We start from the raw sequence: 27,474 nt of genomic DNA on the forward strand, positions 1-27,474 counted from the left end.
GAACATTAAAAAAACAACCCCAAAAACCACAATGCAATGGATACCACTGTTGTCATCCATGAGAACAAGGACAGGATGCACCAAGGCTTGGTTGCCTGAGGAAGGCCAGAGCAAGACTGCTCACACAGGAGGAGTGCAATTGGCAAGCAACATGCATCACACGAGGCACGCAAGCCCCCACTCATGCACTCGACAGAGGCCGCCAAGGCACGGCTGGGTCTTGGGCAGGCCAGACATCCGCTCAAGAGCCCCCACCCCCGCCCCCCGCAAGCATACAGCAAAGCAGAGCAAGCCAACGGCAAGGAGGCGGCAAGAATGGAGACCAGGCAGTGGCACAAGAGGATGGAGCCAGCAGGGAGGGCAGTGCATGGGCCCCAGCAGGAGTGGGGGACGTGAAGTGCAACAGCATGGCGGAGACACACACACACACAGAGGTCGAGTAGAAGGACGCAGACTCTGGTGCGAGGACTAGACCCACCAACCCAAGCTACGGGGATGGGGGGATGGCAGCCAGTGTGGGAATTTCCGAGTTTGCTTCGACAGGTGAGGCCAGGGGAGGTGCAGGTTGGCTGGCTGGGGTGTTTTAAGGGGGTAAACTGCGCTGGATTGATGGCTGCAGAAATATCCAGTATCCAATGCGTCCAAATCACCGGGCTCACCAACTCTGAATACAGGAAGTGGCTTTATACTGGATCAGACCACTGGTCCTCCTAGTCCAGGGCTGATTATGTCTCGGGCAGAAGATGTCCCCAGTTGTGCGACCTGAAGTCTTTATTTATTTAAAGAACTGGAGACGCCAGGGATCGAACCGGGAACTTCCCCCATACAAAGCAGGGGCTCCATCACCTCCCCTTAAAAGGAAGGAGGAGTCGCTCCTTGAAAGATGGATGTCGCACAGCATCCTATGAAGCGGGGGGGGGGGGTGTGTGCACTGCAAAAACTGTGTTCACTCGAAAGTTGATGGGAACCCTGCGAGAGTTGGAATAGAAGAAAACCTGGCTGAAAAGAACAAAAGGACTGTAGAGGCACTGTCTGGAAGCCAGGAGAGGGGCCGTGGAAAGTCAGAGCTCTTCTTCCTGTGGAACCCTGGAGGCAAAGATTTTTTTTTTAATGGCAGGGGGAGATCGTATGTTCAACGCTGCAAAGAAGTGATTTTAAAATACGCAATGGCCAATGTTTACGATTTGTTAAAACTACATAAGTCTCATGGGGGGGTGGGTTTGGTTTGCAATTAAAATAAATAAATAAACGGTTTCCTAGCATAGGCTGCAACCCAGGCTGGAAGAGATCTAACCAGAGTTGCAGAGAAGACAGACAAGCCTCTCCCGAGAGAGCAGTGATGCTTTTAAGTTCGCTAAGCTGCACTCTCCTCCGATGAGGGCTCCCCACAGTTCACCAGCAGGCTATTTTTAGGTCCAGATACTTGTGGCAGCATCCAAACTTCTTCGGCGAGGAAAGGAGACACGTGCACACACCCGCCCCGCGCTTGGCTACGTAGCTGCAGTCAGGTTTGTTTCGGTCTGGGAGAAATCCATCCCGACTGACATGACCACAGGGAAGCTTTGCTAAGGGAAGATGCTGCCGTTACATAGGAACATAGCAAGCCACCTTGTGATGGTCCCAAGTCAGACCATCGGCCGACACTGACTGGCAGCGGCTCTTCCAGACAGACCTTCCCCAGCCCTACCCGGAGTTGCTGCCAAGGACTGAACCTGGGACCTTCTGTCTGTAAAACAGGGGCTCTCCCACTGAGCGATGGCCCCACCCCCCAACACGGGAAGCTGCCTCACGCCAATTCAGACCACTGGTCCTTCTACCTCGTCCTGCCTACTCTGACCGGCAGCGGCTCTCCAAGGTTGCAGGCAAGACGGTCTCAGCTTGACCTGGAGACGCTGCCGGGACTTGAACCTGAGACCTTCTGCAGGCCAAGCAGATGCTCTACCACGGAGCTAGCTACATCCACCACTGATTTAGGCTCCCCCCTCTCCTCAATCTGTCTCCTTGAAGCCCCAGGGGAGGCCTAGCTAGCAGAGACCCTGCGTGGGAAGGGGGACGGGGGTGGGCAGTGCAGGGAGAAGGACCGTGAAGACTTTGCCACTGGCCTGGGGAGATCAAGTGCAGGGGTGGGGTGGGTGGGGGGGGTGGGAGGGGTTCAGCGAGAAGGACCTTGTTTCAGTACCTGTTTGGTTTTGCGGGCGCTGTTACCAGTACGTCCGAGCACTGTCCGAGGGCTTAAACTGCCAGCTCATATGGCTGCTACTGTCCATGGCAGCCAAATACAACTGTGATGATGCAGGAAAAGAGAGAGAGAAAAAGAGAGAGTGCAGCCTCAACGTGCATGAAAAACACAGTGCAAGCCAGTGAAACGCTGTGGGGTGGATGCCAATGAGAAGGAGGGCTCTACCGTCCTACGGGGGGCAGACCTCGGGAGCGAGGAGGAGGAGGAGGAGGAGGAGGAGGAGGAGGAGGAGACGGGGGAGGGAATGACCAAGGGGACATAGAAGAACAGACAAAACAATGAAATGGACGGCTCCGGCCGGAGGATCAGTTTTGCCTTGGTCATTCCGGAAGCGGAGCCGGAAGGGCCCGAGTCCTGCTCATGCGCCGCTTCTTACGCCTGCTTGGGCACCGCCCGTCGGCAGTTCCGTGACCCCTCGAGAGGGGTGCGGGGGAGGAAAGGCAATACTACACCCCACCCCACCCCTGGAACCCTCGGAGCCACAGTCACAATGTATGGCAACCTTGGTCAATCCGACCCGCCACAGGGGAGCACCTGGCCCCTCCAGGCCAAGGAAGTGTGGGGGCAAGGTGGCGCTAGCCGGGCCGTTCGTGTGCGCCACGGAGGAGCTGGAGCCAGACAAGGCTAATGGGCTGCATGGCTCGGAGGCGGCAGAGACACAAGAAGCTGCCTTCTACCGGGTCAGACCCTTGGTCCATCTACTCTGACCGGCAGCGGTGCTCCAGAGTTCCAGGCAGGAGTCTTGCCCAGCCCTACCTGGAGATGCTGCCAGGGAGGGAAGCTGGGCCCTGCTTCAAGCAAAGCAGGTGTTCTTCACCTGAGCTGTGCACGTTCCCCTGGACCCTGCCTCTTTTGCCTACAAAACTGACTCAACTGCATAGCACAGATAAGCGGGACCCCTTAATTTATTTATTTTTGCCGGCACATAAATTTGCCTTCCTCCATCCTGCAAAGTGGAAACCCCTCGATAGCAACTCTTTCACCTCACTGCAGGAATATTTCAAACCTACCTGAGGTCCATTCTCATAGGAACACAAGAAGCTGCCATACACTGAGCCAGACCATTGGTTTATCTAGCTCAGTATTGTCTTCACAGACTGGCAGCGGCTTCTCCAAGGTTACAGGCAGGAATCTCTCTGAGCCCTCTCTTGGAGATGCTGCCAGGGAGGGAACTTGGCACCTAGATGCTCTCTCCAGAGCGGCTCCATCCCCTAAGAAGGGGAATACCTTACAGAGCTCCCGCATCAAGTCTCCTATTCATATGCAATCAGGGCAGACCCTGCTTAGCTAAGGGGACACGTCATGCTTGCTACCACAAGACCAGCTCTCCTCTCCCAATGCGGACTCCAGTCTTCTCTTTTCTTACATAGCTGGGGTAGCTTTCTGTCTCCCCATAAGTGCAGACCGAGGAGACTCTGCCCATTCCACATCCTCCACTAAGACCGAGAGCTTCCCACACAACCTTTTCAACTTCTCGTCATTTTCTTCTCCCCCAAGGTAGCCTCACAACTGGGGCCCAACGACAAGAACCATGACAGAAGCTTCGCGAATTCGTCTCCCTTAAGCCCTTGGAGAAACAGATGCTCCTTTTGCCAAAAGTTCTTCAGCGGAATCCTGCTCTACAGGCAACTAAAAAGACCAGATCTAATCTGCAATGCCAAAGAGGGGAAGTATCGGCAGCAACAGACCCCTACCCTGCAACTCAGAATATCAGTCATTTGGGACAATGTGTCCGAGGATGCCTTTGCATTTCCTCTGGAAAGCCAACACCACTGCTGAGAAAAACTGAATGTTCCCCGACATCAAATGCAAAAGGAGGCCAAGAACACAGGGAAAAGGAACACCCTGAAAGTTTTCTTCTGTGAGAAGTTCTCTGCTAACAGTCAAGGTAACAAACCAGGCCTGGCAGTCCAGATTGTGACAATTTGCTTGTCTCACCGATTTCCCTTTCTTTCTCTCTCTTTTAGATTGAAATGGGAGGTCTTGCTGTCAGGAAGGCTAAAGGCACTTCCATGAACCTAGGCAGGCATTCTTAAGATACTCGCTTCTCAAAAAGCAGTAAAAAAAAGAAGAAGAAGAAAAAGAAGGAGGAGTGGGGGGTGGGGAAGAAGAGAAAAAGAAAGAAGATGGATTTGTGTCACTCTGTACCCCAACTGGGTGTTAAAGCACATGATTGACTCTCTGTTGTGAGACACAGAATTGCAAGCCGGGTACAAGAGTGTCGCCAAGGATCCTGAGCTGTGAATAAAGCAAATCTGTTCCCCAGATGGCTTCTAGGCCGCTCAAAACCTTCTATGGAAGATATTTTTGAATATCTGAAAATCAGACACAAAATGAATTCAAAGTGCAAATATCAAAACAGAAGATGGAATCCTCCAACATCCCCCAGCGACGCTGGAGGAGGACTCCAGGTTAGAGTCAAAAACAAAAATTTCCACAACGCTTCCAGAGCCAGGAAGAAATGCCTGCATCTTTGGCTGGCAGCACACGTTTCTTTGAAGAATTCTGCTCATGGTTTATATCTGTAAACAATTTACATGTTCGATATAACAATGTATTTATTTCCCTTGGATGTTTGATAGGTGCAGTTGTGCTGCCCCTGGTTCCGGGAGGGGCTGCTCGTTTCCTTCTAAACAAATGTTTGCTAATGAAGAAGTACACAGGAGCAGAATGGATAGAATCTCCCCCAAAGTCCCCCCCCCCCGCTTTTATCCTGTAGAGCAGTAAATAGACAGACTTACAGAAGGAGGTGGGGACTCCCGGCCAATCAGAGGAGTGTTCTCACAGCGGGGGTTCTGGAAATTTGCATTTTGGCTCCTGTCGGGGAGAGAAAGACGCCGAAAAGGGTTACCCATGTCTGCTCCACAATGGCTTTGGAAACATCAAGAAAAACAGCAAATACATTCGCTGACTTCCAAACCTCACAGCTAAAGATGCAGTTTAAGAATCTTGTAGAGTAACAAGCAGAGGCTGAGGTCTGTTAAAGAGCAGCACACAATATTAAAAATGAGCAAACCCCGATCTAGGACACCAAGCAACGGATCCAAGAAAACGAACCGAATTTGTTTCGCCGTCCAGGGACAACAGCAAAGTTAAAATCAGGGGCAGCGAGGAGGAACGCACATGCGAGCGTTGGATTAAAACACCCTCTGAAATAGGAAAGTCTTCAATTCCCACTGAAAGGGCCTGGAGAGAGAGAGAGAGCCTGCAGAACGCCCTGGGAGGAAAATCCTATAGCAGGGCAGTCGCTTAAATGACACAAGGGGAGGAATCCTTTAAATACACAGCAGTTAAGTCTTTCCAAAGCATGACTCCTAACACAGTGATTTGGCTGCTGGCAAATGTCTCCACTCTCTAAGTACGGAGGAGTCTTTTCCCATTAAGCTCTGCAAATATCCATTTACACTCTTTCAATATACTCTCAAAATGAATTAAACAAGACGGCAAACAGCAAGAGAGCGGCAGCTGCAGACAAGTCTTGCTTCTCCATTTAACTGCTGCTTTCATTAGATGCTCTACATTCTCTCTAAACGGAAATAGCTGCTTAGAGCCATTCAAGAGATGCTCTGCAGCAGCACACAGATCCTTCCCCCCCGCCCACTCCTCCCTGTAAACAGCGGGGATAGTCAGGCACGACTTTGGACAAGGTCTGCCCTCCTCGAGGTGGAAAAGAAGTGATAGCATTGCAAGGTAGAGATGTGCACGAACCGGATTTTGCTATTCGCCTCGAATTCAAATTGAATTCCAAAAATATGTTCCACATTCAAATCAAATTTGAATTTGGTCTGAAAATTTGATTCGAAGCTGAAACACATTCAAAATCGATTCGACCCTGTTTTGGCATCTCTTTTAACCAATCAGAGGGCTTGGATGGTTTTTTTTAAAGGTGCAAAACGGCTCTCAAATCAAATCTGAATCAAATTTCAGAAATTCATTTCGAATCAAATTGAGGGGTGATTCAATTCGAATCATTCAAATCACCCAGATTCACGTCAAATCGACTAAAATTTGAATCGATTTGCACATCCCTATTGCAAGACCTGCAGCTTCCCATGTAGTATCAAGCTTTGTCATGGCTATCAAGCCTACAGCGGTCGAATGTGCAATGGTGTTTTAAAAGCATTTAAAAGTTGAAGCACACAATAACTACTATGAAATTTTATCAGTGTTTAAAATTTTTTTTTATCAATTTTTGTGGGCAGGAATGTTACCTCCCTGTACCCACCAGATTACTTCATGAAGAGAATACAATAATTTGTTCACTGTTACATTAACCCTTCCCTCTGCAAAAAATGAATGGAATTTCACCCTCATCATTTGGGGGTGGGGATAAAGACGGGGTGATAACACACAGAAAACTGTAAGTGCAACAGAGCTTTTGCCTGTTTTCCGTTTCTCAGGGGGAAACAAAAATCACGATGAGCATTCGTCCCCTGAGATGGTAACGGCGGCCAGAATTGGGCCTGGCTCATGGTTTCTATCCAGCTGCTTTACAGGGATGTGCATGAACCTGTTTGGAGGACCTTTTCCGGGCCTCTGAACAAGTCTGAACACTTGTGACAGGAAGTAGCATGCACGCATGCGCGTGTCAGCACGTACGTCAAACTTGGACGCACACCCGACGTGTGCACACTGCCGCCCCACTGGACCAGTTTTTCAGTGAGGTTTTTCAGTGGGGAAACGCAACCGGGGGTGGGGGGGTAAGTGCACCCTCCCCTGCCCTGAAAGTTATCCCCCTCCGCCGTCGAACCAGCCCCTGCCGGTTCGGTGCACATCTCTAATGCTTTATACCAAGTTAGACCATTGGTCTATACTGTCTGTTCTGACCAGCAGCAACAGGAGAGACCCAGCCTCTTCCCGCAAACCCTCTTTACCGGAAATGTCCAAGCTTGGAGCCGCGACCCTGTGTCCGCAAACCACAAGGCCCCTCACTGAAGGCCGGTTACTCACATGTACTCTGTGACGGGAGCGTTGCTGACCGTGTGCGCCGCTGCAGGGATGCTGGTCTCGCTGCCGTAGCTGCTCCCGCAACTGTAAAGGCTGGGCATGTGAACCCTGTACAAGTTGTCGTGCGTCTGCCTGTTGCCTTGAGCAGTCGACTCCTCCTCTCCATCGTCATCTGAGCTCCTGCAGGGGTTAAAAGGGAGCGGGAATCAGTCTCTTCTCAATCTATTATGGCTGCCTTAAAGCAACTACGGGAAGAGCCGGTCTTGCAGTAGCAAGCCTGAATTGTCCCCTTTGCTAAGTAGGGTCTGCCTTGGTTTGCATCTGAATGGGAGACTACTGAATTGTCCCCTTTGCTAAGTAGGGTCTGCCTTGGTTTGCATCTGAATGGGAGACTACATGCGTGAGCACTGTCAGACATTCCCCTCAGGGGATGGAGCCACTCTGGGAAGAGCAGAAGGTTCCAACTTCCCTCCCTGGCAGCATCTCCAAGAGAGGGCTGAGAGAGATTCCTGCCTGCACCCTTGAAGAAGCTGCTGCCAGTCTGTATAGACAATACTGAACTAGATGGGCCTATGGTCTGACTCAGTATAAGGCAGCTTCCTATGTAACCAAAGCCTATGGTATTCCTAATCTTCTCCTCATCCTCCTCTGCCACGGGTCGGAAACCTTTCAAAAGTGTCAAGACTTCATTTATTCTCTCCGGTTTTGCATGCCGGTAGTACATTTTGATGGAGAAGCTCTGTATGTAATGTCATATCTTATGTAATTTTTAAAAAGGTTTTTAAAATTATGAATAATAAGCCGAATTTAAATTCAATTAAAATGCAAACCTTATCCGATTAGTGTGACCCAGTGTTATTCACTAGGATGCTTCAATCGTCTCTCTGTGTTGTACCTAGTGAGAATTTACCATTTTAGAATAAAATAAATGCCCTGTCTAAGCTTTGTTCCCGGACAAGCAGAATTTCTGGGAATTCCACTAATAACGTCCATCGCTGGATGTAGACATGGGGAAATTCCAGTGACACTTTCTGGGCATGTGTGGGGAAGATGAACTAGCACAGAAGAGCTAGATTTTCTGCCGATCCTGCTAAATTCAGTGCTGCTGCTGCTGCTGCTGCTGCTACTACTAAAGTAAAGTAAGGTTGTGCCATCGAGTCAGTGTTGACGCCTGGTGCCCACAGAGCCCTGTGGTTTTCTTTGGTAGAATATAGGAAGGGTTGACCATTGCCATCTCCCACGCAGTGTGAGATGCCTTTCAGCATCTTCCTATATCACTGCTGCCTGGGCAACATACCAGCGGGGATTCGAACCAGCAACCTCCTGCTCCCTACTATGAATATTTATATGCCGCTCTTCAAACACAGTTCTCAAAGCGGTTGACACAGAAAAACAAAGAATACATAAATAAAATGGGCCCCTGCACATGCTCAGCAGTGTTCCCTCTAACAGGGATCCCCAGATGTCGTGGACTAAAACTCCCAGAATCCCCAAGCAAAAGCCATTGCAGCTGGGGATTCTGGGAGTTGTTGTAGTCCACGACATCTGGGAATCCCTGTTAGAGGAAACACTGGTGCTCAGGAGTCCGTGTGAGTGCCATTTTGAGTGCCGCTTTGGCATCTGGGACGGAGGTTGGCACTCCCTGCCCGCCCCCAACCACCACACACTGCCCCCAACCACCACACACTATGTCGGAGTAGTCACACCGCCAGGCAACAGACTACGTCCCCCTGCAACCATCTCCTCCCGGTGATCGGAGAGTGACTCAGACCTCCCACCTCCACCATCTGGGCTTGCTATGCCTGCCGTGTTCCCCACAGCTGCTCTTCCCACAGTGTCTGCCAGATAAGACAGCACCAATAGAGGGTGGAGATGTGCACACGCTTGCTTCGACAGCCTCTGCATGCGTGGGATTGTTCTAGTCTATTTAGTCGCTGCTGACAGCAAGGTCATTATCTTGCCAGCTTCATATTTCTGGACCGGGGTGGGAGGGCTATATTTCATTTATCACCTGGGATATACCAAACATACTGTATACAGTGGTCCCTCGACTTACGAACTACTCGACATAAGTATTTTTCGAGTTACAAACGGCAGTTTTAGATCCGGTTTTAGATGCGGTTTTTTCAACTTACAAATTTTTAGATGGGGTTTCCTCGACTTACGAATTTTACATGCGGTTTCCTTGACTTGCCTGCCTGTTTACTGCCTGTTTATTCTTGAAAAGAAATGTTCCTGTGCAGTTTGCAAGCCTTACTGGGGGTCTGGGTCTTTTTTCTAGGCTCCGGAACGCATTAATCCGTTCCCAATGCATTCCTATGGGAAACCGCTTTTCGACTTATGAACTTTTCGACTTACAAATGTGCATTCGGAACGGATTAATTTCGTAAGTAGAGGGACCACTGTAGATACATACTGCACATAAAACCCCTGCTAACTTGGCAAAGAGGCACCTTTTAACGTGGCGATTCTTTTTATTTAACAGGGGGAGAGTAACTGGCCCTCTTCACCCCCAGCACAGTACCCCTCCAGTGACTGTTGCTGGTGTCATGTTTCTTTTAGATTGTGAGCCCTTTGGGGACAGGGATCCATCTTTCCTATCTATCTATCTATCTATCTATAAACCGCCCTGAGCCATTTTTGGAAGGGCAGTATAGAAATCCAATAAATAATAATAATACATAATAATAATCAAACTGGAATTATTGTGGCCTCTTTCTACCACAAGGAAACCTATCCCAGTGGGTAAAGTTTTGCATTTTGTGCCCTGCGGTACAACTTTGGATAATAAAACATTTCCCCTGTGTATGCAATAGCAATCTTTCCATATGGGGGAAATGTCAAGGAAACTATATTCAAGACAGCCCTGATGGGGGCAGAGGTGCTCTTACCCCTGGACGTCCGGGTCGAAGTCCAGGGACTCCACAGCCCTTGGGGGGCCCCAAATCCTCTTTTGGGTGGTGTGGTTGCCTGGCCAAGCATGATGATGCTTAATTTGCAGGAGAGTGGGGGGCCCTCCAAAAGGCCTTTAGGTCCAGGCTCCAAAATTACCTAAGTACACCTCTGGATGGGGGAGCTGAACCAGTTCCCTGATACTAAAATCTCACTCTAATCTAGCTCACAGCGTTGTTCTTGGGTAGGGTGGGTGGGCACGTAATCCATTCTGAGCTTCTTGGAGAAATGGTAGAAGAAAAATGCAAATGTTCCACGTTCCCTCTCGGGCATTTCCAAGACAGGGTTGAAAGAGATTCCTGCCTTCAGCCTTGGAGGAGCTGCTGCCAGCCTGTGTAGACAATACTGAGCTAGATGGACCAATGGTCTGACTCAGTATATGGCAGCTTCCTCTGTTCCTAGGTAACTGCAGATTTGGTTACCGCCAGATGGGCCAGTCAGGTCATTTGCTGTGTGGTCCACAAGGTGGCAGCGGCCATTTGCAACAAAAATTATGGGTTGGCAACATGGCATTTTATACGAAAGCTTAGGGTAGAACTGGATACATCATGATTTCAATCCCTGCCATCCACAGAAAAGATTTTTAAAATTGGTTTTTAATGGAATTTAATATTGATTATAATATTTTAACTCTTGTCAACCTCCTTGGGATGAGTTTCATGAAAAGTGGTACAGAGATCGAACAATAAATAATAAGTGCATCCTTTTAAGCTGTCTTTTACAGGAATGGTACTCCATTCCAGACAGACTTATGACCCCCTTTAGAATCCAAAGGAAAGAGTTGTGCTATGCAAGGACAAGACAGAGGAGTTGAACCAGGAATATTAATAGCTTAATGAAAAAGAGGTTATGTACAGAGAGGCAAGTGCAAACTGCCTTCAGTACTCTTGCTGCTGGCTGTTTGTAAACCCCACCTCTCCTCCAGTACTGGAACACAAGTAACTAAAACCCCATTCAAAAGCTGGCCTGGATCAAGGAATGGATTACACACACACACACACACACACACACACACACACACACACACACACACACCAATCCTTCCCAAACTGTTTCCCGAATATTCTCACTGTAACAACTGTGGGAACTGAGTGGGACGCAGCTGAATCATTTTCTGGAAAGCGTCTTATGATTGCTATTTTAAATGTCTATTTAGTGGTCCACTGATGGCAGGAGGGAGGCCAACCTACCCCAAATATATTATCACCGGCAGGAAGGCAGCTCACAAACTCACTAAGAGGGAAGGACAAGCATCCTACCCAGCTTTTGGGAGCTGCATTTGCTCTCGATTTTTGATCATGTGCAAGCTAACAACTAGGTGGAAGGAGTTCCAAGTGACCGTGAATGAGAGGAGCTGGGTAGGATAGTTTTTCCTCCTACCTTGTTAAAAGGTAGCTGGGTGCCATCCTACCCAGCTCCCATCTCACAGATTATTGCTCCCCTCCACTCCTACCTATTCTATTCTATTCTATTCTATTCTATTCTATTATTACATTTAATATCCCGCACTTCCTTCAAGGAGCCCAGAGCGGTGTACTACATACTTAAGTTCCTCCTCACAACCCCGTGAAGTCGGTTAGGCTGAGAGAGAAGTGACTGGCCCAGAGTCACCCAGCTAGTGTCATGGCTGAATGGGGATTTGAACTCGAGTCTCCCTGGTCCTAGTCCAGCACTCTAACCACTACACCATGCTGGCTCTGTTACCTAGGCTCTTGTGAGCACACAACAGAGACCAGGGTACCGTGCATAGCTCCCCAAGCTGGGTGTGACGCTTGTCCTACCCTTTTAAGCCATCCTGTGAACTGCCTGTATGTTGAACGGTGGGGAGAAGCAGTCCAGGAGGCTGGTTTGGGATGACATTGTGCCAAGTTTCCCAACCAGTCCGCCTGGCACACTAGTGTGTGGCGGGACACCGGTCTGCGGTGTCCACTTCTCCAGAAGTGGGGAGCTTAAACTCTGCTCCTTTGGCATTGAGTTGCCCCGTAATGCACCAGGAATGATGCCTAATGGAACAAGCCAATTCCAAACGCGGAGAGTTTAAACTCCACTAGGTGGTTTTGGAGGCACCTAGCTCTCTGAGGCCTATTTGTGCCCAGCAGGAGAAGCATACATAATTAAAAATATTGTGCAGCAGCTTTGCTGCCACCAAAAAGGGGGGGGGGACTGGTGCGTATTTGAGGGGGGTGTAACGGCCCCCCCCCCGAAAATGTAAGTATGTCTCCCTGCTAACTAGGCAAAGAGGCACCTTTTTAACGTGGTGATTCTCTTTATTTAGCAGGGGGAGAGTAACTGGCCCTATCCACCCCCAGCACAGTACCTCCAGTGACCGTTGCTGGTGTCTATCTTGTGTTTCTTTGTAGAATGTGAGCCCTTCGGGGACAGGGATCCATCTTGTTTATTTATTATTTCTCTATGTAAACCACTTTGGAAACTTTTGTTGACAAGCGGTATATAAATATCTGTTGTCGTTGTCGTCTCAGGCTGAACACAGTTGGGAAACACTCTCAATAGGTGGATTTTAATCAGTCAGTATTGGTGATTATGGTCCAAGACCAGCCAAGGTGGATTTTAGTCATGCCTAGGATTTATTCAGTTGCCACATACAGTCCAGTAGGAATTATCCCACACAGCCATTTGGGGGAGGATTCCTTTTTCCCTGCAGCCTATTGCTTGGGTCGACAGCTCCTGTCATCTTGGAGTGACCAGTCGTCCTCTTCCGCTCGTGGCAGATGTGATCCGAGTGAGAGATGCCCATTCTCTCTCTCTCTCTCTCTCTCTGTGTGTACGTACCTCTTCTGCTGCCAAGTGTGGGGGACGCTGCACACGATGGAGCTGAACATCAGGGCCGTGACAAAGGAGAAGAGGACCAGGTAGATGAGCCCTTCCACGCCATCATAGCAGAAGCCAGTCAGAGCTTGGATGTAATCCTGTGGAAGAGAGAAATTAAGTTCTTTCCGGCTCAAGAGGAAGAGTGAAGCAACACAAAGTGTCACCTGGCTCCTAGTCTGAACACACATGGATGACAGAGCCTGCAGTTTTTGGAGGTTCAAGATGGCGACAGGCTAACAGATGCTTTTGTTTCTCCTCCTCATTATTTGATTTTCTTTGGCTCTGGACTTGTTGTTGTTGATTTTAAAAAAATTATTATTGTTTAATCCTTTCCTATAATTGTTTTTATTTACATTTTTTATCAGTGTTTCTGTATTTCTAAGCTTTCGAAAGCCACAACTACGAGTTTTTCCGTGTCCAAAGTGCTGTCATCCAAAGAAATATCAGAACACCTTAACTTGCTAGTTTAGTCATGTATGTCCAAATGTATGTGCAGACAGCCCAGAAAAATTGGTCATTGTTCACTGAAGGCTCCTGGAGGCAGTGGGTCTGCCTGGGGTCTGAAAACATAGAAGAATCGCAGCCCAGAAGAAAGAGAAATTAACTCGTCCTGGAAATTATATTTTTGCTAAAACTATACAGGTAGGCAATAAAAAGTGTCCCAGGTCCAGCCCAGGCAAGAAAGGTCAGATAAGGACCCCCAAGCAACACTGGATCGACAAACTGCTTGTTCAAAAGGTAAATGCAAGTGATCTGAACTCTTTGTTCACTCCCAAAACAAGGTGCTGTGTTCGATCCAGAGACATTTCTCATTGCAAGAGATTACACCATCCCTCTCACCCAGGTGGGTTGATCAGCAAGATTATTTAGTCAGCAAGAAGAATGAGTGTTGCTCAGAGAATCTTTCCCTCCAGATATAATGAGTAAACTCTCCCCTCCCTGCAACAACTGCAATAATACACACCAGAGTTTATTGATCATCAGTGCCTCCTCACTGCCCACACTTTTGTGACAATATTCGAACATTTATCAAAAACTGACAATTAGACTCACTTAAACTCTTCTTTCGATGTTTTTACTCAGAAATGTTTGAGCAGACAAGAAGGATCAGCTAATTTGCTTTGTTCTGACTTACAAGGAAGGGAAGAAGGATATATGAGGGTGAAGGGAGCCAAGTGGCATTAAGCCAGCCTCCAAAGGGAGCAGATAAAGTAAATTACACTCGGACTTTGCAAACAAATCAAGTTATGCTGCAAGTTGCCTCTATTAAAGTTAACAGGGGCCTTTGGGGGCTGTCAAGAACCATAAAACACTCGCTGAGCCAACTCTTAAGATGTCACCCATATCATAATCTATGAAGCCCTTAAACGGCTTAGGCCCAGGGTATTTAAAAGAACATCTTCTTTGCCATGATCCCCACCACCCATTAAGATCACCCGGAGAGGTTCATCTACAGTTGCCAATGGCCCATCTGGTAGCTACTCAGGGACGGGCGTTCTCCGTTGCTGCCCCAAGGCTTTGAAGTGAGTTCCCTGTCGAAATAAGCGCCTCCCCATCTCTGATAACTTTTAAAAGAGCAGTCAAGACGCATTTGTTCACCCAGGCTTTTAATTAGATTTACAGTTTTAAGAGTTTTCAACACTTTTAATAGGGCTTAAATATTAAACTGTTTTAATGTTTTATTTTGTTTTAATTACATTTTTATTGTTAACTGCCCAGGGACATGAGTTTTGGGCAGTATAGAAATTTGTTAAATAAATAAAAATAAATGAATAGATCATGTTGATCTGATTGATGTTGTCTGGCTGCCAAGCCCACTCGCATATACGAGAATGCTGTTAACGTTTAATCAAGCTACTAGCCCGTTTGTGTTATTTGAGATGAAAATTTTTGTGTCCACTTCTCAAATTCTGCCTGTTACTCAGTACCTTGTCCACTGCTTGCTCAAAGGAACAGCCTTGAAGCAGCTAGTGCTAATCAGAACTGTGCTGCTCCCCCTGACACAGCAAATAAAACATCGCCTTTATCTCCCTTGCTTTCTAAGCGAGCTTCAGGCAATCAGCAGCCCAAGAGAACCTCTGAAGAGACTTTGGATAACTCAGTGAAAGTACAAGTGATTAACACTTTTGGATCCCTCCCTAAGAAAGAGCGAGTAGATATAATTTCTAGATTGGAGAGCCTCAAGAGCATCTTTTCATCTTTATAAACTACTGCCGAACCAGTTGCGACTTTTGCATCACCCAAGATGATGACCCAAGATAGGAATCATATGGCAGAAGGCTCTTCTGAGGTTCCAGAGTCAATGTGCAAGGGAGAGAAGACATCTGAAGTCTCAACACAGTGCATGGATCTCTTGTGTAATAACATCTCCTTTCAACAGGAAATGCTGCATATTCCCCTTCTAACTGAGCAAAAAGACACTGTTTTAAAGTGGTGATTCTCTTTACTGAGCAGGGGGAGAGCAACTGGCCCTCTCCACTCCCAGCACAGCACCCCACCAGTGGCTGTTGCTGGGGTCTATCTTATGTTTGTTTTTGTAGATTGTGAGTCCTTTGGGGACAGAGAGGCATTTTTTAAAAATTATTTCTATGTAAACCACTTTAGGAACTTTTGTTGAAAAGCGATATATAAATATTCATCTCATGGAGAATAGGTCCCATGGGGAACAGGTCTCTCAATACCTACTAGTCTGGTGGCTGTGGGCCACCTCCAGCCTCAGAGGCATGATGCCTCTTAATACCAGTTGCAGGGGAACAACAGCAGGAGAGAGGGCATGCTCTTGCCTGCGGCCTTTCCAGACATCTGGTGGGCCACTGTGTGAAACAGGATGCTGGACTAAATGGGCCTCCTTGGGCCTGATCCAGCAGGGCTGTTCTTATGTATTCGTATATGCAGGAATTTCAGAACAATGTGACAGACAAGCCTATTCACACAGAAATGTTGGACAGTGTGGTCCAGCAAATTGAAGGGAGACAACATTGAGCAAGCTCTGTTCAAGCCCCCAGGGCACCCTGATGTCAATCTGTTGAATGAAAATGACATATCTCCATCTACCAAGGCCACACAGATTGACCAACCCCAGAAGAGAAAGGTTCCCTACCAACTTATTTATCTTACTCCTTCTACCTCGACTAGCCACATAACATATCATTTGTCCCCAGAGAAAGTTGCTGTAGAAAGAGTTGTGTTCTTGGATGATAGGAACCCATGATGTATCCAGACGGGCCCCCAGAAGGTTCAAGCTGACTGGGCCGAGGTGTTGTTAGTATCTAACAACTGGAGAGTTAATGATGCTTAGTCCCCTCCATGGTAATGTTCCACCGAACTCTGATTGACAATATTTGTATCAGCATATCTCCCAGATTGCACTTCTCCCATGGAACATTGCTGGCTGGCTGGATAAGAGTTTGAATATTTCATTTGTTTCCAAATTTGACATTACTTTGCTTCAGGAGACTTGGGCTTTGGAGGATGTGGAGCTAAATGGCTATGTTTCTTTTCCTCTCAAAGCCTTGCCTAGCACAAAGGTTGGGCGATCTAGAGGTGGCTTGGGGGTGTTTATTTTCACTATTCTCCTTCTCCTTCTCCTCCCTCCCCCTCCTCCTTCTCCTTCTTATTATTATTAATCAAATTTGTATACTGCCCCAAACTTTCATCTCTGGGTGGTTAACAATAGCATAAAACGAGCTAAAAACATATACAAAAACTAAAAACAATTTAAAATTTTAAAAATAAACCAGAAATTAAAAACCAAAAATTTAGGAAGCTGAGAAAGCTTGGGCGAAAAGATGGGTTTTCAGGTGTTTTTTTGAAAATTGCCAGAGATGCGGAGGATCGTATCTCAGCAGGGAGCGCATTCCACAATGACCGAAAAAGGCCCGTCTCTGTGTAGCCACCAAATGAGTTGGCGGTAACTGGAGACAGACCTCCTCAGATGACCTCAATGGGCGGTGGGGCTCGTAGTGAAGAAGACGCTCTCTTAAATACCCAGGGCCTAAGCCATTTAGGGCTTTATAAGTTATAACAGCACTTTGTATTTTGTCCGGTAACCTATTGGCAGACAGTGTAGCTCCATCAGTAAAGGAGTAATGTGGTCTCTCCGAGTTGACCCAGAGACCAACCTGGCTTAGGGATTCTATTATCAGATTGGATCCTCTGGCTCACCTTGCAACTAGTGTGACTTCTAATTTTAGATCAGCTAGTTTTGTGATTATAATTATTTTCCTCTCCAACAGCTACGGTCATAGGATAAAGAGATTTGGCTAAAGTCAGAAGAGTATATCGGAAAATTAACATCATTGCATCCGAAAGCTTTTATCATCTTGGCAGGTGATTTTAGTGCACAGATAGGTCAAGATGACAGGACCTTTTATTCACATTTTCAAGATCTCTCCACTCCACCCCACCCACTGAAACAGATGATGCACATCCCTTACCTATTAGGTATTCTAAGAATATGGGGTGTTAATTATGTTGGGTGCAATTACACCTTATGCAAATGGCTAACAGACTTGATCTTGCCATAAGGTGTGCACATGTGTGTGTGCTCACATGATTTTTTATGTCTGCTCAGTTAATTTTAGATCCTGCTCAAGTTTAATCAGGAAGATCCCACTCTGAATGCATGTATGCGCACACACTGCCTTGATACTGCCGCCCAGAACAAAACTCATTCCGCACAGAGATGGAAAAAAGCCTGAGAGAATACTGGTCAGAGGGCCTACATTATGACACACACAGCTTGGACACTAGTATCTCAGCTGACTCATGGGAAGCCCACTTTCGTTGCATCTATGCAGTAGACCAGGGCTTGTTTGTTGCCAACAAAGGTAGTTATGGACAGCCTCCGGAGTGGCCCCTAGTTTCCACTTCAGAAATAGTTGAACTTGTCTCCCGGCTGGGATCTGGTAAAGCCCCCGGCAGTGACAATATCCCTATAAAATTGCTTAAAGAGAATGTAGATCGGTCAGCCCCTGTCCTGGCAATATTATTGACTTGTGTTGATTGCACAGCATGTATTCCTGAAGACTGGGGTCTGGCCATTATTATGCCAGTTTATAAAAAAGGGAGTAGATCTGATCCAGCAAATTACTGTCTGACAGCTGGGAAAAACCTGCCTGAAACCTGGAGAGCTCCTGCCAGTAAAAACTGAGCTAGATGGGTCAATGATCTGACTTGGCAAAAGGCTGTGTTCCAATATACTGTAGCGCAGTGGTCGAGAGACTGCACTGCAAAGCAAGGAGTTACTGATCCAATTCCCACCTTGACCAGGGACTCATAATCATGTTCTGTCTTAGAGCAGGGGTTTCCAACTTGGGTCCTCAGATGTCACTGGACTACAACTCCTGATAGTCCAGCAACATCGGAGGATCAGCGTTCCCTGTAACAGGGATTCCCGGACATTGTTGACGACAACTCCCATAATCCCTAGCCAAAAGGCTACTGCAGCTGGGGATGCTGGGAGTTGTAGTCAACAACATCTGGGAATACCTCTTACAGAGAGTACTGATGAGGTCTGAAACCCCCTGCAACACACCAAATCGGGACTTTCTCATTCCATGGCTCCAGAGCCGCACATGCACCAAGCTGTTTATCACATGCCCTGCCTTTGGCACTCACCAGATGCAGACTCCGACAGTCCACCAGGGCGGTCAGGTGCTGCAGGTTGATCTCTGTGGAGTTCAGAACTTCCTGGATTCGACTCAGGTACTCCTGCAGACACAAATTATGGATAGGAGTTGGGCAAATTGTGGGAGAGGAACAACGCTAAGCAAACCTCCAAAGTATTCGCCCAGTTTACCTTGGAAGTGGGGTATTCTTTAATGGCTGACTTCATGAGCTCCAAGACATCGTCCTGCATTTCCACCAGGGCCTTGTGGCTTCCCGACAGCTTCTGCTCAAGGAAACACAAAGATCACATCACAGTCCTCAGGGCTACGGCAAGCCAGCCTGCGTGAAACTACTGAAGTCATCTTGAATGATTAAGGCACCATCTATATCAGTGACTCTCCGTATAAAACAAGCAATTCTGCCTGCCTCATGTAGGTGTTCATACCTTGGAAATAAGGTGGCAGGACTAAGAGACAGTGTGTCATCTTTAAAAAGGACACCCACATGCAGTGGCACACCGCAAAGGTGCAGAAATTGTTATTAGTCACAAAGGTGCAGATTACGTCTCCAGATGCATTCAAGCCTCTGCCTTTCCCCTATCCACATCAATGTGAACACTGCAGTTACCTCTTTTCTGCTTCACTATGTTCAAAATCCTGCCCTTGCACAATTATGAAATTCCAAAAAGGGCACTCTGAGAAAGCCATTTTGCTCAGGATACACAAAGGACGGGGCTGTAGCTTAGTGGCAGAGCATCTGCCTTGCATGCAGAAGGTCCCAGGTTCAATTCCTGGCAGCACCTCCAATTTGGGCTGGAAGAGACTCATGCCTGAAACCTTGGAGAGCTGCTGCCAGTCAGTGTAGGAAATACTAAGCTAGGTGGACCAAGGGTCTGACTCTGTGTAAGGCAGCTTCCCGTGCTGCTATGAAGAAACAAATTTGCTGCCACCCTCATCTTAATGAACAGCCTTTCGCACTCCATCTTGCCTGGCATTTGAGGACAGATGAGATCACAGCCAGACAGTGCAGCTGAACGACAATCCATCTTCTGCCCACCACTCTCGCTACATCCACGCTCTCCTTGTTATCAGCAGGCGAAGCAGTGAGTCTTGTGACTGGAGATCAAGGCTCCGAGACATGTTGAAGCACAGCTTAGCAAGAGAGAGAGGGAAGAGTGTGTGGGTTGAGGCACTCACCTGCTGGAAGGGATTTGGGTAGCCGGTGCTGCAGACAAGATAATAGTTCAGAGTATCTGCCAAAGAGGAGACAAAAGAAAAAGAGGCAGCAATCAAGGCTTCATATCTGGATCTGGTTGCACTTTGTCATTCCTGTAATACCTGAAGGTTTTGTTCTGGGGGGGAAATCTGGAAGGACAGAAATGCTCTATCAAGTTTTGACTGCGAAAAATTGCCGAAAAATTGGTGGGTTACCAAGACCAGTATATTACACATACACACACACAGACGTGGTTTCTAGGTTCACCACCACGCACAAATTTTCACTAGAGGCACAAATGATCAGGATCAAACTATCATATTTCGGACACATTATGCATAGACCCGCTCCCTTGAGAAGTCCATCATGCTATGGAAAGTTGAAGGAAAGAGAAGAAGAGAACGACCAGCAGCAAGGTAGATGGACTCAATTACGACAGCAATGAATGCACCACTGAGAGACCTAAAAGACCAAGCTGAAGACAGATCATCCTGGAGAGAATCTATCAATGTGATCGCTAAGAGTAGACACTGATTTGACGGCACTTAATCATCAATCAATCGCCACGCATCTGTACACAGCTCTCTGCACTGCCCCTTGTAACAGGGAATCCCAGATATTGCTGACTACAACTCCCAGCATCCCCAACTACAATCACCTTTGGCTGGGAATGTTGGGAGTTGTAGTCAACAACATCTAGGATTCCCTGTTATAGGGGAACACTGCCCTAGAACAGTGTTGCCTACAGGTTTCCCCCTCTGTATTTTTCCCTACAGTTTTCATACAGTGCACCAGCTTAAAATATCTAACTCAGAATCCCACCCCAACCCCGGAAAATAGGCACAAAGTGAATGTTTAAAAATTACAGAGACCAAAAAGAGAGAAGCACATCTGACGAGCACATTTCGAGAGAGGGATTCACATGTGTCCTTCGCTCAAAACAAAGAAACCATGCTTTCCTGTTTCACTGTTTTATCCACACGCAAAATGTATGCAAATTCAGTTCAACTGATGAAAATGAGTATGGTTAAATAGACCGGGATCTCTTTGACTGGGTTACATTCCTAAAAACCACCTTTCAGCGCCCATGATCTGCTCTGAACCTGCTTTAACAGCATTTCCACAGCTCTCTGTCCACCTCTTGGGCTATGCCTCCATGCTGCTCATCAGAACCAATGTGTGCTTAGAACAGTCATGTGTAAACCTATAAAAATTAGGAAGCCGGGACCTTGCGGGATGCTTCTTCCCCATCTCCACCCAAACACTCTGAAGCAAATGGCAATTCCAGTTTGTTATGGCTGTGCAGGAAAACAGAAAGAGGCGGAAAGGGCCAAGTCAGTCAGCAGCGCCGGCCAGTTCCTCTCTCTGCTTCGCTGCACTTGCCATTAATATTGCATACACCTTTTTCAGAACTTGGCAGAAAAACTAGAAGCCGGGTGGTATGAAGGAGCCTGCCAGCCAGGGGACCTGACAGCTGTTATTTATAATGCATGAGACCACCCCTGGGCCACTTCCAGCTGCTGCTCCATCTTTTCCCACTGACTCACTCACTCTCTCTTTTTCTCTCTCTGGAACGACTTCAGTCTGCAGCTCCGCTGAAATATTAAATGGTAATCAGCAGAAGCTGGACGAGTAGCAGGACTCTCTCACCAAATAGGTGTTGCCATGAGTGGCTGTGCACAGATAGCTGTCCAACAGGCTAAGACAGTGGTCCTCACATTTAATTTTAATATCGCACTCGGCTGTAATATGGCTCGCTGCCCTGAGAGTCACTAGCTGAAGAATGGTACACAACAGGGGTTCTCAATCGTGTGTCCCCCAGAGGATGTTGGACTACAACTCCCATCGACCCCTGCCACCATGGCAGCAGGGGGGTGATGGAAGTTGTAGTCCAACATCATCTGGGGACACATGGTTGGTAGCCATTGTTTGGTTATGTTACAAACTGCCCAGAGGTTTTGGATATATTGGATGCAAATATGATAAAATAAAATAAAATAAAAATGAAGTGGGCATGCACTCTCCCTGAAACATTGATATCTCCTACATGAGGCTGTCATGTCGTCTGTCCAGTAATTTGATTGATTGATTGATTGTTGAATTTATATACTGCCTTTTACTAAAACAATCCCAAGGCGGTTTACAGCAAAATTTAAAAACAAGATTGTAAAAAAGACACAATTAAAATATTAAGCTAAAAATATATAAACAAATCTGATTAAAAATTTAAAACACAAACATAAAAGCAATACAAAGCACAAAGAGCAGCAGCTGAGACAATCATATAAAAGCCTGGGTAAAAAGCCACGATTTTGGTATGCCTGTTAGGCATGCCCAGACAGTAGCTTTTACGCTGTCCATTCAGTCCTTGAACACCAAGATCAGGCCACGAAGTAAATCAAAGCAAGCCTCCCTCTTTGCTGGAGCTCAGAGTAACTCGCGTCTGCCTTGTAAGCCACACCCGTTATCAGCCCCAGGTATGTTGCCACCTGCAAACCGAACATGCAGAGACTGGATGGGCACTGAATGCACAACCATCTCCCTTTGCTCATCCAAGGAGATCAAGAAGGAACCCTAAAACATATGATTCCACATTCCAGTGTGATTCAGTATTCAAACCTTTATCCACAGATAGAATGGACAGACGTTGCAAGGGAAAGTCGTATTTTTAAAAAACGTAGTTCTGATCCTCTTGAATTACTTAGGAACATAGGGAGCTGCCTTCTACTGATTTAGACCATTGGTCCATCTAGCTACACTCTCCAAGGTCTCAGGCAGGAGCCTTTCCCAGCCCTACCTGGAGCTGCTGCCAGGGATTGAACGGGGGGCCTTCTGCATGCAAAGGAAATGCTCTGCCGCTGAGCTATGCCCTGCCCACCATTACTGAGTTATAAGTGGGCCTGAAAGATTTCCGCTGGTCGCATGTTGACACCCATCTCCCTTTAACTCTGCCAACTGAGCAAAGAGGTGCCTTTTGAAAGTGGTGATTCTCTTTTCTTTAACAGGGGGAGAGCAACTGGCCCTATCCATCCCCAGCACAGCATTCCCCCCATTGCTATTGCTGGTGACTGCCTTGTGTTTCTTTTTTAGACTGTGAGCCCTTTGGGGACAGGGAGCCATCTTTATTTATTTACTTGACTGCTTAGATCTAGGTAAACCTCTTTGGGAACTTCTGTGGGAAAGCAGTATATAGATACACGCTGTCGTATTCGTTAACACAACAGTGCAGAAGAAGGCCATAACTCAGTGGCAGAGCATCTGATCTGCATGGAGAAAGGCCCCAGTTTAATCCAAACTTCTTCAGACAGGACTGGGAAAGAGCCCTGCCTGAAACCTTGGAGAGCTGCTGCCAGTCAATGTAGACAATCTTGAGCCAGATGGACCGAGCCAGGGTCTGACTCGGTAAAAAGCCGCTTCCTATGTCCCAGCTGCGCCTTTCTTGTGAGCCTGGGTATCCCGAGGTTGGCCCACCTCTACTTCAGTTGTGTAGAGCCTCAACTCGTGCTCCAAAAGGGGATGGCAACCTCAGCGAGAAACGATGGAAATCCAGCCTCTGCTCATCGCCGGTTGTTCTGAGAGCGGCACGTTGAACTTTATCAGCCAAACGGGCTGCTCTCTGAGCAGCTCTAGGAGAAGAGCCAGGGAAATCAATAATTCAGCACAACGACCAAATGCACTCGGAAGTGGGGCTGTGTGTGCCTCTGCGGTGGAAGCAGAAAAACAGAAGAAGAAGCCACACGGGCAGCTCTGGAAATTGAAATCCTGTTGGCATCACCGAGGATTCATTGTCAGTCTGCTTCAGTCGGCCCCTGGGAATAATTCTTTCCCCACAAACAAGGGAGGATATTGTGCATTCAGCCTTACCCCCACGGACCCCTCTGGAGTACAGGGACCCCAGTGAAGGACCCCCATGGGCTCTGTTTTGCCCTGGAGGGGAGAGGAAAGAACTCTCGGCCTGGGTCTCAGAGCCACTAGCTATGGGGCAGAGCAGGGAGAAGGGCCTGCAAAGCCCCTTTCGCTGGTCATGGCATACCAGAAAGGGGGAGAGAGGAGAAACTTAAGTATGTAGTACACCATACTCTGGGCTCCTTGGAAGAAGAGAGGGATATAAAGGTAAAAAGAATTATTATTTCTTGTTTACACAGTCAGACAGGTGTTATTGACTGGTTTGTTTTATCCAGACATCGAGTCCTTCCCAAGGACCTGGGATGCCAGAATTTTATCATCAATACTGTTGGTTATTATAGATATCGTCGCAGAATATAGGCTGTTCCCAGTAAAGCTGCTTTTTGTAATTGGCTGGTGGTGATTTCTGTGGCCCCTATGGTGTTGAGGTGCTCTTCAAGGTCTTTTGGGACTGCACCCAGGGCGCCAATGACCACTGGGATTATTTGGGTCTTTTTCTGCCACAGCCTTTCAATTTCGATTTGCAGATCTTTGTATTGGGTGATTTTTTCTATTTCTTTTTCTTCTATTCTGCTATCCCCTGGTATTGCTATGTCGATTATTTTGACTTGTTCTTCTTTCTTCTCGACTACAGTTATATCTGGTGTATTGTGTGGCAGATGTTTGTCTGTTTGTAGTCGGAAGTCCCATAATATTTTTACATCTTCATTTTCTTCAACTTTTTCAATTTGATGGTCCCACCAATGTTTGGCTACAGGTAGCTTATATTTGTTGCAGATGTTCCAGTGTACCATCCCTGCTACCTTGTCATGCCTTTGTTTGTAGTCAGTCTGTGTGATCGTTTTACAACAGCTGATTAGGTGGTCCACTGTTTCATCTGCTTCTTTACAAAGGCGGCACTTGCTGTTTGTGGTTGATTTTTCGACTTTGGCTCTTATTGCATTTGTTCTTAGTGCCTGTTCTTGTGCAGCCAGTATTAAACCCTCTGTTTCTTTCTTCAAGTTGCCATTATTATTATTATTATTATTATTATTATTATTATTATCATCATCATCATCATCATCATCATCATTATTCATCCTCCCCTGTACACACACACACTTGCTGCATAAATACTCCTGCCAACTCTACAATGCTTACATGTAGTCACCCCTCCAAATGCAAACCAGGGCAGACTCCGCTTGGCAAAGGGGACAATTCATGCGCACGGCCACAAGCCCAGCTCTCCTCCCCAGGATGCATAAAGCTCAATGCTCCACAAAGCTCAATGCTTAGGAGAGGAGAGCTGGTCTGGTGGTAGCAAGCATGACTTGCCCCCTTAGCTAAGCAGGGTCTGCTCTGGTTGCATATGAATGGGAGACTTGATGTGGGAGCTCTGTAAGATATTCTGACCCCTGCTGACTGGGCGAAGAGGCACCTTTTTAAAGTGGTGATTCTCTTTATTTAGCAGGGGGAGAGTAACTGGTCCTACCCACCCCCAGCACAGGACCTCCAGTGACGGTTGCTGGTGTCTAGCTTATGTTTCTTTTTAGACTGTGAGCCCTTTGGGGACAGAGAGCCATCTGATTTATTTATTTATTTCTCTGTGTAAACCGCCCTGAGCCATCTTTGGAAGGGTAATATAGAAATCAATCAATTAATTATTAATTAATTAATTAATCTCTATACCACCTCAGGGGAAGGAGCTGCTCTGGGACGAGCAGAAGGTTCCAGGTTCCCTCCCTGGCTTCTCCAAGATACGTCTGGGAGAGATTCCTGCCTGCAACTTTGGAGAAGCCGCTGCCTGTCTGTGTAGACAATACTGAGCTAGATGGACCTGTGGTCTGACTCAGTCTAGGGCAGCTTCCTATGTTCCTATGACCTTTCCCAACTGCTGGACTGAGGATCAAGGAAGACCCCCGTCCTCTCTCACACCTCTCCACGTCCCATCATCACAGAGTTTTCATGAATGAGTCACTTCCGAATCCAGACAGAGGACAACCCCACAGCCAGTTTTTCAGACACAGTTCTGCTCCTGCCTCCTCATGCAGTTTGGACTAAATCGCTTGGTAATAAAACACCATCCGTGAGAATGGCTGGGGCCAGCCAACAGCCTCCTGCCTTGAAAACAAACAGATTGGCTGCACTGGGGTTTTCCTAACAGTGTGAGATGATTATCCCATCAGCGTTAGACTCCATTGGCTTGATCACAGTTAATGAATACTGGATGAGCTGGGCAGATAACACTCCAGCCTCTCTTTGTGCGGAATGGTTTAATATCCCTTCTCTGCCCCCCGCCCCCTCCTTCCGCCACAGTATGCTTAAAAACAGAAAACAAAGAGAGCCTCTGAGTGGAGACTATAATGATACACTTAATCAGACTTATCCATCTGTGCCATTTCTTCGGTTTTGTTTTTAAAACTGCCAACACAATTACTTTTGGCATTTTTAAAAGGTGCTTTCGTTTCTGCTATTTCTCCCCACTCTAAGAGGGGAAAAGGTCACACAATCCTGCAATTAAATATATAGAAGTTGCCCCCCCCTTCCCGCCCGCCCATATCTTCAAACCAGCTAAGAAACTCAGGGTCACGGTGTCAGCAGGGTCAAATACCATATTTATCTGAATCCAAGACCACTACCCGCAAGAGTTCTTTGATGCTAGAAACTGGGAGGTCATCTTAAATTCAAAATTGAAATAATAATATAGAAATCGAATAAATAATAATCATTCATAGCCCTCTTCCTTTTGGGTATAACCTGTATCTGACCTCTGTTTTTCAAGGGGGCCGTCTTACCTTCACAGTCATCTTTTCAGGAAAATATGGCATGTCCTTCTTATGGGGATGCTATGAAAACCACTAGGGGTGTAGCCATCAATGGGCGGGGCAGCGGGGGGAAGACAAATGTTCTTGGGTTGCCAAGTCCCGGCAGAGTAAACATGGTGCCCCCTCACCCATCCCCAGGGCACTCCCTTGTCCCGCTCCCAAACCTAGTTGGCAAATGACGCGCTTGCCAGCAGGACTCCGATAGGAACATAAGGACAGCCGTGCTGGATCACCCCAAGGCCCATCCAAGTCCAGCATCCCGCCTCACACAGCGGCCAGGGACCCTTGGGAAGCCCACAAGCGCGAGAGAAGAGGGAAAGAATTACTTACAAATGTTGCCTTGCAGGCGCCTTATATATTATCAGACAGACAGGCAGTTGCTAGCAAATTAAGAAGTTCAGCAGATTGTTGACCTAAACCCCTCTGCTGTGAAAAAACTATTCAGGGCCCTATTAGTATCCCATACCAGCTCTGTCAAAAGGACCGTTACCTGCCGAGGCCCAAATTGAAGGCATCGTTCATCGGCTGCCTTCCTCACTCTAGACGAGGCGAGGCAAAAGCTCACGAGAGCACATTACTCCAGTAAGGTGTTCAATTACCCCTTTGTCACAGATGTGTCAAGCACCTCCGCTGCTAAGCCTAATAAATTAGCACGGAGAGTTGGGGCTTCCCAGGACAAAACACAGCTGAATGCCGGGTTTATATAAAGACCCAGTGGCAGGAAACGTAACTTCAGCACCTGATTGAGTGGGCTGGGGAACATCTGTGCAGCTTATTGGAGGAAGGTGGGCACATTCGGGGGGTGTTCTGCTTTGCACATCTGTATCGAGAAGGCAAAGCAATTAAGACTGCAGGCATCCATCTGGTCACAGAATAAAACCTTAACACAATTTTAATCACCGGGGCCTCCAGGAATTCAGGGGTAGATGTACATCTCTCGATTTGGGCAACCTATAAATCAATGCCTTTCCA

The 27,474-nt window shown here is 47.3% G+C and overlaps 1 protein-coding gene and 1 non-coding gene across 5 annotated transcripts in view; one reads left to right on the top strand and one right to left on the bottom strand.

Moving 5' to 3' along the window:
• The window catches only part of TTYH3 (tweety family member 3), a 118,978-nt gene that overhangs the window by 12,921 nt on the left and 78,583 nt on the right, over positions 1 to 27,474 (bottom strand). For 2 of the 4 annotated variants that reach the window (XM_053275749.1, XM_053275747.1), the window contains exons 8-14: positions 19,774 to 19,829; positions 18,768 to 18,860; positions 18,587 to 18,679; positions 12,929 to 13,065; positions 7,190 to 7,366; positions 4,981 to 5,056; positions 2,180 to 2,282 (exon numbers count right to left, since the gene is read on the bottom strand). In XM_053275749.1, the coding sequence (XP_053131724.1) occupies positions 2,202 to 2,282; positions 4,981 to 5,056; positions 7,190 to 7,366; positions 12,929 to 13,065; positions 18,587 to 18,679; positions 18,768 to 18,860; positions 19,774 to 19,829 (713 nt within the window). In that variant the 3' untranslated portion in view covers positions 2,180 to 2,201. The remainder of the gene's footprint in view (positions 1 to 2,179; positions 2,283 to 4,980; positions 5,057 to 7,189; positions 7,367 to 12,928; positions 13,066 to 18,586; positions 18,680 to 18,767; positions 18,861 to 19,773; positions 19,830 to 27,474) is intronic. The other 2 variants (XM_053275750.1, XM_053275748.1) reach the window with 1 other exon arrangement.
• On the top strand, positions 19,308 to 19,379 carry TRNAA-UGC (transfer RNA alanine (anticodon UGC)). Its single transcript has one exon. It is a non-coding gene; the product is annotated as a tRNA-Ala (tRNA).

This window comes from Hemicordylus capensis, chromosome 13 (genome assembly GCF_027244095.1).
Source record: "Hemicordylus capensis ecotype Gifberg chromosome 13, rHemCap1.1.pri, whole genome shotgun sequence".
NCBI classification, from domain to species: Eukaryota; Metazoa; Chordata; class Lepidosauria; order Squamata; family Cordylidae; genus Hemicordylus; species Hemicordylus capensis.